Source organism: Lycorma delicatula, chromosome 1 (assembly GCF_047948215.1).
Source record: "Lycorma delicatula isolate Av1 chromosome 1, ASM4794821v1, whole genome shotgun sequence".
Lineage (NCBI taxonomy): Eukaryota > Metazoa > Arthropoda > Insecta > Hemiptera > Fulgoridae > Lycorma > Lycorma delicatula.
The window spans coordinates 213,109,004-213,122,309 of record NC_134455.1 but is presented as its reverse complement, the minus strand read 5'-3'; the positions used below and the strand labels follow the sequence as shown (position 1 = coordinate 213,122,309).

At 27.2% G+C, this 13,306-nt stretch overlaps 1 protein-coding gene across 3 annotated transcripts in view; it reads right to left on the bottom strand.

The window, feature by feature from the left end:
* The window catches only part of LOC142328178 (CUB domain-containing protein 2), a 376,385-nt gene that overhangs the window by 226,374 nt on the left and 136,705 nt on the right, over positions 1 to 13,306 (bottom strand). For all 3 annotated transcript variants that reach the window (XM_075371737.1, XM_075371745.1, XM_075371754.1), the window contains one exon: positions 11,736 to 11,834. In XM_075371737.1, coding sequence (XP_075227852.1) covers positions 11,736 to 11,834 — 99 coding nt within the window. The remainder of the gene's footprint in view (positions 1 to 11,735; positions 11,835 to 13,306) is intronic.

Here is a 13,306-nt window from a genome sequence, read left to right as displayed (position 1 = left end):
ATTTCTTTTTAAGATTACTATTGATGGCGTAAGAGTACTAGTTTTAAATCTATTTTCTTTGGTAAAACATAAGTTTTTGAAATTTGACCGCTCACTCATAACTTGAAATAAATAAACAAATAAATATATATATATATATATATATATATATATATATATAAACACACTCTTGTGCGCGTGTGGGTGTGTGTGTGTGGTGACTTGTGTTTTATATTAGAATAAAGAGTGAGAAAAAAAGGAATGGGAAAGTGATTACGATTGGGATAGAGATGATAAAATCTGCAAAGAATAGTTTAAATTAATTTTGCAAGCTCATTAAATTCTAAGAAATACAATATTTTTAAGCTGAAATTAATAAATAAAATTACATGTTCAATATAATTACTAATAAATGGTATTCAGTTTTTTCTCATCCTATCCAATTTAACAATAAAGTATGATGAACACAAAATCTTACGTCACAAAGAAGGTTTTTATTCATTCTTTGAAAAGATAAAACAATCATCTTTAATAGTACTAAATTTTTTCTTAACATTTTTTATATATTTCAATTATTTCAACTTCGGTCATACTTTTTATGAAATATATCCATAGATGTAAGGAAAAAAGATAAAAAAGGTCGCTATACCTTCTAGCCGATGTGATGTATAAATAATAAATATAATTACTGTAACTGTAAATAATACAATTCTGAGAGAATCTTTAGAAATTCTTTCATGTTTGAGATGAATAGTTTATATTTTCTTAAGGATTTAGTAACCGAAGTTGATTCATTTGATCCTGTAATCGACACCAAGTAAAAAGAACGAGTGTAGTAGTGGTGTACTAAGTTAACACTAGTGAGTGCGAATGCACATTCACACATACACCCCCCCCCCCCCCAACACACACGCGATTACAAATATATAAGATATAGGTTTACATAGCAGAGCAGATACCGTCATCAATCAGTAATAAATGGGATGAGTAACATACTACCCAGGACATCAATAAAAGGATAACTAGTTCCAAAGGAACCACACTATATAACACTCCTGTCTCGCATCATTATATAAATTGCCTTACTTTACGATTACTAAGAGTGTTAAGAAAACTGAACCGATCGCTTCATACTCATATGAAAATTGTAATCTACAACGGCGGTTCAGGGAAATATTTTATGAATAATATTTTTTACATTATTTTCAACAGTTAGATATTAATAAAAAAAAAAATGTAAAGTTAATAAATAAAGAACACATAGTATCATCTGAGAAAAATTGAGAATTTGAGAATGCACACACGTCATTAAAATAATCGTAATTCAAATCTAAATTTGTATGATTTAAAATCATCAGATCTGACTTTATATGAGCATTTATATGTTATACGTACTACATTATAACTTACACTTATCTGTACGTATCGGCGTACGTACTAGTATAAACGTTAGAATTTAACTTTATGTACATTTTACATAAGTACATAAGAATACCTTCTTTTTTTTGTTTAACCTCTGGGTCCGCAGTTAAGCATTTTTTTCCGCAGACGATGATATGAATGCTTTGTAGCGTTTGTGAAAAGTGCCATGCGTGACCGGGATTCGAACCCAGGACCTCCGGGTGAAAGGCCGAGACGCTACCACTCGCGCCACGGAGGCCGGCACAAAAGAATAACCTACACAAAAAGTATTACAGCCAAAACTCGCTTTTTAAATATTTTTTGTAGCTGAAGAATTGGTCGTGATAATTATTTAATGAGGACAAAATTAAAAAAAAAAAAAAACTAAAACGACCTCATATTTTATTCGTTAATAAAAACATATATATTCGCAAATGTAAACATTATGTTACAAACTTATAATAAAATATTATGCTCATGACAAAGGTGTAGTGTCAAACAACCTAAACTATTATGACGTCAGCGACAGAACAAAGCTGTACGTTAAAATTTCTTTTGTTGCAATACGAACTTATTAAACAGATTTTTAATTTAAATTAGATCTTTTCTTTTAAAATTTATCAGGCTGTTTCATAATTATTATGTTACCGAATAAATATATAATTGGCAAGTATCTTTTTAATTTATTTCTGATCAATGATATGTATCACTATTAATCAGTTACTCTGCTGACAGTGATGATCTGGTTGCTAATTTTGTGTGTGTCCCGGCGCGCGATTTCATGTAGGTATTATAGTATAAATTTTATTTTAATAAAATAATAATACGCAATACTTTAAGCAATATTGTTATACTTAGGTGCTTGTAATTAATCGGCATTAATGAAAATCAAGTCTTTAACTAATAAAAACTCCTGAATATGATATATGTATACACATCACTTCTAGCGATGATGTCAAAAAATATTAAATTGGTACAAAACTAAGTTCGTTCATCCCATAAGAACGAAATCTTTATGAAACTCGATAAAACGAAAATATGTGGTCAAATATAAAATATAATACAAACGCATATTATTTTATACATTAATTATTCTATAATACGAAAAAAATATTTAACGAGATGCGATATTAAAAATTTTATGTTTTACACAAGATTTATGGAGAACTAGATAGTAAATATTACAATCAATTTCTCAAACGTCAATGACGAAACACGTCGAGCGGCGACGATACAGCAATGAATCTATTCTATTAATTTATTCTACTATCAGTAGAATTGTTACACCGGTTTTTGAACGGAGTTTGTTTCTTTTGTTTGACATATGTAAGCGATTACCTAAGTTCAGCAGACAGTAAATTATTAATATTTAAACGACTATTATTACTCGTATTCATGCACTAATTACATTCGAAATATGTGATGAAAGTAATAACGCCAGTAACCGGTAGGGTAATAATTCGGTTTAAGTTTTAAGAGCAATTATTTTTTTTTTCTGAATTAAATACAATAAAATTATTTTCTAACGTGCTAATAATGGAAAACAATTTTCATGATTGCTGTTTGCAATTGTAGCCTTATTAAAATTAGAAACCCATTTTCTAAAAATTTCAAATTTGTAACCCACTCGATCAAAAATCTGTTTACACAAACTGTTGATTACTGGCCTGGAAATGCAAATATTTTTTTTCTATTTTTCCAATGTCTTTCTGTGAAAATTTTATGAATGCGACCTAAAATCTAATTTGAAATGAAATTTCAGATCCAGAGAAATGACTGAATTTTCCCTTCGGAGAATTTGCCGCAAAGAATTAGAGTGTAGTTTCTTCATGTAGAATCAATTTTTATCTTACATTTGCAATATTACATATTAGAAAAGAATGTATAAGAAGATACTAAAAAAATTTAGAAAAAAATCACTACTCCCAAACCACATCTCCATCGAAAGAGAAAATACGAACAAAAATTGATTTTTTATAAAAGCTGATATAAAAATTATTTATACTGGAAGAAGAAGTTAACTTAAGGATTTTATTTTAATTTCTAATTCGGCAAAAAACGACTAACTATTAACAATGTGAAACTTCTGAGGATCCAGAATTAAATGTAATTTTAAAAATTGGTATAGTAATTTAAAAAGGTATAAAATAGGTATAGGATATTAGAACCGAATGACGAGAGCAAACAAAGTAAAAGGCCAGGTTTTTTATCCGTAACAAGCTGTACGTATTTTGCACAAGCTAGATGTCACATTTTGCTTCTAAAGCAAAATCTGTTGTGAAAGCAAAGAAATCGTTTAGCACTTATTGTTTAGTATACGATTAGATATTATACGCTTGTTTACGTAAACATATCAAACGTCATTATTTCCATATACGTAATACATATATATAATATCTAGTTTATGACATTATTTTTAACCAGATTATTGACAGTTCAAAAGCGAGAGCCTGTTGTCAAAATTCAAGATACAATATTTTGTTGTGTGCATACTCTTAAAATTGTGAATGGAAAAGAATCTCTAACAAGCATTAATTCCTCATTATAAACGAAAATGATCATAAGATCAAATGTTCATTAACATGAAAATGTATGCGTGAAATAATGTATGCATGGTTATTGGATGTTATATGTACGTACGGATGTTGTATGAAATGTTAATGAATGTGCTGCCGAGACAAATAAAAAATGATTGAAAATGTCTTACAACATTTTTTTAGTGTCTATTAACTTAAAAGCATCATTTTTTTATGATTTCGACTTTCACTTAGTGACTTATAATTACGGTGCAACAGGTTTACGGCATATAAACCTTGCTTTATTGGATAATTAAGATTTTTAAAAAAATTCAGCGTTACAGAGGAATACAAGTAACAAGAAGAAAAGTTTTTTTATTACGTTTCAAGTTTTGTTTAAATGAAAACCATAAATTGAAGTTAGTTCTCGAGAACAATGAAACCGCATTATCGCATACCTGTACCTGCGTTATTACCATCACTGCCGGGAAATGCGTTACGTTATAGCTTTAATAGCATAGGGCTACATCAATTATATGACTTCTATTATAATATGATTATAAACGTAGGGAAATAGTGGATTAAGAAGTTATTTTCCTACGGTTGTAATTAGTTGCAGTTAAAATATAAATTTAGACCACAATTTTGCCAAGTAACGTAAATATACAGTCGCTTGAATAAAACTACATTTTATCTGTTTAATTGGAATTTATTTTTTTTAATAATGGTCAAATATTAGTTAGTATAAATAACGTCAGTCATTCAATTATAAAATAAAGTATCAATGATTTCTTGTGAATATTTTTAATGCCTAAAAATTCTAATAATTGATTAAAAATTTAATGAAAAAAAGCGTAAATTAATTAATTTGCTCACTAAATCAAAGATTTTTGTCTTAACGCGGTTTTGTTTGGTAGTTGATTAAAACACAAAAAAATTGACTTTTTTCTTTTCCATGCTAGTGTTAATTGAATTAAGATATGCAAATGATAATTTAATAGTTTTTTTTACAAAAGTATAGGAGATTCCTGTGATTTATTATTTTTTCGTAACCTTATTTTTGGATGTTTAGTATTCCGAACACAACTACACATTTAGTAGGGCACTCTATACCGATGTGTAAAATCGGTTTAGATGAGTAGTCGCTGCATAACGTATTTCCACAATTTGACTACGTCTAGAACTAAGCCTCGTTTAGAAAACATTTTACTCTAAAACATAGATCGATGAAAAATTTATTTTTTATAATATTTTTAATACATTCTGGGTTTCATTTCAAATAACCTTGAGCAGTAGTTCTTAATAATATTCGATAACTTCATAATTTCATGTTTTTTCCTACAGTTCTCATCTCCTCTTAAAAAAATATTAAAAAACACAAAATTGTAAAAAAATGATTAATAGTCTTATCAAACAGAGTTATATATTGGTTTTTATACGTAGTCTCTAATATAAAATACGGTACTCGTTTTGTTAGCAAGCGAGATACAAAAATAACAAAAGAAAAAACGAGTTACAAATATAAAAAATAGCTTTAATAAAATAGCTTATTTTACTTGAAGATTTTAGGATCAAGAAGCCAACCAGGATCAAGAAGAACCAAATTTAGAATTAATTGCATAAAATTTTGCAAAATTTTCATATTCAAATTGTTTTTAAATTTACTTCTTCTACACAGTAGAATTAAAAAAATAATAATTTTTACTCGATTATTGTCATCAGAATTCTATAAAACAGAATTTTAATATATGACATGAAACTAGCAAATATTTTCTCTTCATGTAATACCTTGTCAAATATGAAATGTTCATAAATATGAATAGGTATATGGTAATATTGATTCAGAGACCTCGTAGGTTTCATTAGAGATACGTATGTACTGTGAACACGAGCAATGGCTTGTTTTACCTTTGCTGAATAATGAGTAAACAACCGTTATATCCCGTACAGTTTTAAATGTAAACGTTTCTGACCTGAATTATTCGTTCAATAATAAATAAAAAATATTTTTCTGCTGTATAACACATTAAATGGCCTGAATAATATTGACGACCTATCTAAACTTTTATCTATCCGTGGAGAAATGTGTACTACAAATATTTAAATGAATAACTATCGGCAGAATTCATTAATGTTTATTTCTACTTCTGCTTCACTTAAATTTTCTGTACCTATACGGGTTCTGGGATAAAATATGCATAAAATACGATCGACAACGCAAATAATGCCTTACTGATTCGTTCTCCTGGAAACTGGATGAATGACTTTGAGAACCGCTAAATTAAAACCTCAGTGATTCATAGACATACAAATATGACCGAAAAAGTACATTTTTAAAAACACCGCTCTGAGACAGAATTAATAAAATATTCGTATAAAAATTATTGAAAATAGGATGTAAACCCGAATAAATTTTGTATTTGTTTCTTTTAATGAATTAATTTTTTAGAATAAAAACGTGGCACATACTGCTTCAACACACATACCTTATTATCAGACGTTTATGTTTAACGCAAGATTTATAAAAACATAAAAATATTTTTTACAGTTACTGTTCCAAAATTCCGAAAAGTAAAATTATGAAAAACATGTTGCTTTTTGTTAAAAGTGCATATGATTTGGTAACAGATAAATAAATATCCATTATTGGCATGTTAATATTACAGTTAAATATTATTGATTTTTTTTCTTTTATTAGACTAATAGCGTTATTAATATTCCTAATGCTTAAGGATAGACAGCAATCATATGAAAGAGGAAACACAACCTATTTCAGTCCCGAATTTTTCAGTCCTATTCACTCCTACTCTTTAAAAATTTTTTATCAGAAAAACTCCATACAAAAAAATATTTTCGCATTCCCTAAGATATTGCGATCTTACGGAATAAAAAAATAATCAAATGGGTCAAAATGTATTTAACAATCAAATATAAAATGTATTATTTACTTTAAATAACTAAGATTAATTGATCTCAAAAAATCATTCTAGTAAAAATAACTTTTTTGAGATTTAAATCATTCACATAAAATGAGATTGTTTATTTGAAGATGCAATATTTAAGCATAATGGAATTAATCTCCTGAAAATACTCAAATATAAATACATACATACATTTTACTGTTATAAGAATTTTTAAAACTAAATGTCAAATAAACACGTAGTTTCTAAGTAATATACGACTTTCATACAATTTTATAATAGTAAATATAAACTATTTTATCTAAATTCATTTTAAAATTTTTATGTATATTCCCTAAAGAACTAGGGCTTGGAAGAATAATGTATCAAAAATAAATCGTCTACATACGGTAAAAAATAATTCGGAACTAGGTATTTATTACCTAGGTAATTCCAAAATTACGATGTTTACTTTCAGAGCTCTCTAACTTCAATTACTGGACAGTATGACGGTCATCGACAAACATTTTGTAAATGAGATATCTTTTGGAAATTAATTTTCATGTAACTTCCCACTTAATTATATGACTTTGTTTATGGCTATAGATAACAAAATATGTTAGGTTTATTACAAATAACAATATTCACTTTTTATTGGTGGAATTGTTTCTAGAAGATCTGTGAGGAACTCCTTCTTCAGTGGTGTTCAATCAACAATAATAGAGATACATAACAGATTAATATCTAAGGACTTCAGAATTTTAAATGTATTGAAAATTTGGGGAAATTTAATCATAAAGTCAGTAAATTTTAATCGTATGTATAGATATATATTTTTTTAATTAGGAATATAAAAAATATACTATTAATATTACGTTAATTCCCAATTTATTACTTAAATATACTCTAGCCACGAATTGCTCAATGAGTTTAATGATGCAAAATAGAAATAAATGAACGGTACCAATTTTACAAAAATTTAAAAAATACTTCTCTTCGGAAGTGTATAAAAAAATTTAAATTAAGAAATATTTAGTAGATCGTGTGTGTTATTAAAAAATTAACTGTCATTTTCTATTACGTAGTATTATTTAGTATTAATTCATGTTACCTGTCTTGCTTGAGAAAAACTTACCCCAACCTATACAAGGAATATAGTAAAGGATATGGTGGTCAATCCGAGTAGAGTTTTGCTTTTAAACTTCCTTATACATTTGACTTAGACTGAAAATGATAATTTTTTCTTTTTTTTCTTATAAATTCAAGAAGAAAGACATTTTTATCGTGTCTACTTATTAATTTTATGGTTTTCTTTATTATCACTATCGCTGTATTTTTTAATTAATTTTTTATATTTATATTTATTTTTATTACTTCTTTCGCATCCACAGAATTTGCATAATTAACAAGTAAAATATGCATCTAGTTTAACTTATATGTTTGGATAATAATAGTCATTTATAATTTTCACTTTATTATTTTACTGAATAATTATTTAGCGAAGCTCATTAAATAAATTTAAAAAATGTTAATCCGGCAATAGTGTAAAAAACTTCTACTTAAAAATAAAATTAATATAAAAGTGTAGGTTTCTACGTTCATACCATCAACCACATCGTGATTCAGCTGATCTTAAAGTAGCAAAGCATTTACTTAATATGATCAAGCTCTGTTCATTTTACTGCCTATTGAATGTTGTATTAAGTTTCTTTTTAAGTACTACTACAGCCCAAGTAACCCTATAAGTTAAGAATATTGATTAACTAACGCTCGAACTATTTTATACGGAATATATATTTTTTTCTTTTTCACGACAAATTTTTCTATAATCCTGTGGCTTTTAATTAACCAGGACATTTAATATCTTATCGTAAATATTGAATTTACTTTTTTTTGTGGTCCATTCGAAAATTTTACATATTTATGTTTAAATCAACGTAGGGAATACAAATTGTTAAAATAAAGTTTTGTAATAAAACATCTCGTCATTTTAGAGGAAACATCACCTGTTCTGAGGATAATTAATAATGAATTTTTATTTTTAAAATAGTTTAATTAAAAAAACAACTTTCTCTAACGTTTTTTGATAATTGATTCTAACTGCTATCATAATAAAAAAACAAAACATAATTTTAGATGAAAGAAATTTATCCAAACTAATGTTTAAAAATAGTTCTGTTAACGAATAAGTTCAAAATTCCAAAAGTGATCGGTTACATACAAATATTATGGCTCTTAGTGCAATTACAAGCTTCAAGTATTTATGAAAGGATTGTTAGCTCTAAAATTGCTGTTTTTCTTTATTAGGAGCAATTATGATTTTTTCTGAAGAAAGAAATACATTTCAATCTTAAAATCTGAAAACGACAGGTAAATATTTGAAATATTGGTTACTAGCATCAATCAAGCCAAAATAAATATCTTTGTTATTGAAATGTCCAAACTAATGAAGAACTGACTGCGGAAGGCTTGCTCAATATTGTATAAAATGAAATAAGAGAAATAGTATATAGCACATAGTATAAGTTAATTTGAACTCTTGATAGTCAAGGAAGGTTTGGAAATAAATTAAACCTTTATTTTCCTTTTTTCTGCTTTCTTGAGAAGACTTCTCGCGTATAATGTAATTCGTTCATCAGCTTTCTATTTTCATCACTCACGCTCTTTCTTTCCATCTGTTTGTGTACCATAAACACACACACACACACACACATAATCTCTGCAATCAGATTAGGACATCAGTGTATACATTTGCATATGTACGTTCTGTGCTTATATACCTACCTTATTTGATTCACATTCATGTATACATAAATTCAAAAATCAAAGTAATATTTTTTTTTTACTTTGATAAATTACATTTATTTTACAAAAAATGTAATCGCCCATAACATGTTTTGACATTTTTTTCAGAGATTTAAGTATTGAACTAACGGTGCACAACTAATGGAACTAATGGTCATTGGTAAGAAAATTAAAAGGTGTTAAATGTGTTAAACACGTTTAATGTTATTATTCATTTATAAATTCACGCACTTACAAATTGTATGATGTAGGAAAAGTTATAGGAATCAGTATTTTAAGTTGATTCGAATATATTACATTGATGTATAATTTTTTATTTATTATTTATTTATTATTATTTATTTTTATTATTTATTTATTTTTTATTTTTTATTTATTTACCTTTCAAATGTTTAGTCATTTCTTTAAAGAAAAAAGTTCTCTTTACTTATAAATTAAAGCAGATATTTCCGCATCTGAAATGTATATACAGAGTTTCTGCATGTACAAAATAAAATGAATAAATGTTCATAAAAAGTAAAATTTAATCAGCTCGATTTCCTTTAATTTTATACTTAATAACGATTTAACGATTTAATAACTTATTTTCGGCTAAGAAACTAAACCGAATAAATGGTTAACTTAACTAAAATTAAGAAATCTTTACAGCAAATTACCATAACAATGGTGCAGTTAATAAATCAACCGATAAGTTCAAATAGTTACAGCCTGATAACAACTTCAGTGATAATAATTCACGGTATCGTAATATTATGTTTAAATTTTTATATTAATAATTTCTGAAAACAAAAGTGTAGCGATTCTTTCCCATAATAATGAATTCATCTAATTTTTAAATTGAAAACTAGGTAATTTGAAACGGTTAGAAATCTTTTAGCTAAAAAATAAAGCTTTTTATTTAGACTCTAGTAATTAATAAAGAACCGACAATCTTGTTTAAAGCGTAAATAAAAGTTACTAGCTAATTAAAACCCAAAAAAGTGATATCAAAGAGGATGTAATAATACAGAAAGGAGAGGATAAAAAAATGATGTAAGATGCAGAACTTTAATCGCGCTTCTACCGGCCAAAAAAAATGTTGACAAAAATATTTTTTTTAACATTTGCCGAAATCTTGATTGTAGTCAAATATTATGCAGACACCTCTTGTGTCCGATGTACTTCTTATTACATTATATTCATCATTAAACAGTACTACGTCAGAAACAGAGACCTTTAAATATTGTAAAAAATCTGATGTGGACAACACAGCCGACCTTGTACGCCTATTGAATTAAATTTACACATTTTTTAAAAATAAAAAGTACATAAAGTTTTATTTCGTTAAAAACTTCTGATAGTTTTTCATTCTTTATTTTTTGTTATTGAATTATATTCATCGTAAAAATGTTCTTACAATGAGAGTTTAATAATTGTTATTAAAATCAATATATTTAAATTAAAAAAGAAAGTTAAAAAAAAGGAGATGAAGTCTGATTCGAATCGATGTGCCTTTCAAGATCCAAATATCTCACAAATTAAAATTTTATTTGCCTACAACTCTGGAACCAATGAAAATAAGTACCATTTACGATATATCTTTGAAAAGCTCTCAATGAGGGCTTAATACTGCAGGTAAGAAAAAGTCCAAAATCCTTTTTTTTGGATTTTGGGCTTTTTTGGACACTTTTAGTTCAGTCGATTGTAATTGAAAGGGGAGGTGCACAACTAGATATTACAACAGTCCTAAATCCAAAATTTCAACATCCTACGGCTAATCGTTTTTGAGTTATGCGAGATACGTACATACATAAATACATACGTACGTACAAACTAGTCAAAATGGATTCAGGGATGGTCAAATTAACAATTCCGTTGAAATCTGGAAACCAAAATTTTTCGCGGTCACAATACTTCCTTTAATTCGTACAAGGAAGTGAAAATCCGTTATGTTACCAGAGATCAGAAATAAACAGAAAAAAATTTCAACTGGGTTCAACAGTACTTTAGAATACCGATAAATTATTTCAGTACTGATATCGTACACTAAATATATCTAATTATTTTCAAAGTTAATTTATTAAATTCCGTTAACTGAAATATGGATTTATCATTTAAAAGAAGATAAAAATATAAGTGTAGTGAACAGTCTAACCTGATGTAACACGCAGTGCAATTGATAAAATGCAGAGCGGAAACAACAGTACCAGACATCTAGCTGGGTTGTGCCGGAGTTCTGGGGCCATACTGTATCCTGAAAAAAATAAATAATAAATTAATTACATGATTGAAAATATATTTATTTTAAAAATACAATGCAATAATAAGCTACGTAAACAAATTAGTACAGAATATATATCAAGATGTGTATATTAGGAGCTACTTAATTGTTTTACCTTTTTTTTCAGTGGTCTATTTTTCTTTAACGATTTATACGTGCCATTTTTTACGACAGATTTTTTTTTTTATGAACACCTTTCTTACCATTTTTTTTATAATTGGCATTCCCTATAAAATCCCTCTAGTTAAATATTTAAAATGACGTTAACCTAAATAAAGTAAAATAATTGAAATTTAAAGAACTAATTCTTTGTTTGAATTATATAGATTAAAACAGAAATAAATAAAGTTGAATAAAGTTAAATAGTTAAAGAAAAAGTTTAAGTTAAATAGTTTTTCAGATGTTTGGAAGTAATAAGTGCAGTTAAAGGTCTTCCTAGTTGATCTCCTTTCCACTGTTCCCATCTGAATGAAAAAAAAATACATCCTAAGACGAGCAGATCGCAGGTTCGTCTTTTCATCGACCCAACTCTGTTATATCATTAGAAAAGGTTAAAAACTTGTGAAAAAATAACTACTGCTTCAACAACTGAATTCCTTTTTTTTCAAAATAAGAGAATATGCTTGTAGCATAAACACTTCTAACCGTTCTATAATACGAATTGAAGTAACTTTATAAAATGTTACAGAAATATAGGTATAACTCAGATAATAATCACTAATCGATAAGAAATATTCTGCTTTTACATATCCTTTAAAATATTTTTTTTATTTTCCAGATTTTTTAGGCTTAGAAGAGAGGGAGGACTCTAAGGCATTTTTACGATTACATGTTCTTGACCCCTAGCCACCAGAAGATCCCAGTAACAGATTACGTACAAGATGGTCGTCATTAACCCTTTCGCTTAAATTGATGTCATCTAACCTTTATGAATGGGAAAATAACACATTAATGAAGCAGTTAATAACGCTGATGAAGAAGTTCTACATATGCAAATAAAAAGAAATTATGAAACAAATAATTACAATATGTTCAGAAAAACATTCTGACAAAACTTTCAATAAATTAGAACCGTCATTAATAATAACAATAAACATAAAAAAATGATGACATGACAAAATAAAAGTTGTTGACATGCCACTATAAAAAAAATCCTAATTAGATTTTTTTTCTTTAAAGCTTAAGCAAAATTGTTTGATGAACTGAAAAACAAAAATTCAACTTGTAACAAAGTAGTCATATATGTATATATATATAAGCTTTATGACGGATAAAAAAAGTGAAATTAAAAATTTATGACAATTTTAATAAGAATATTTAGTTGAATACCAAAACCACTCAGGATAACAGCCAAATCTTGATGGCGACGCATAGCCATAATATTGTTACAATGGTACTGATACAAAATGAAATAAATTTCGAAGGATATCTGTGAGTTATATTTT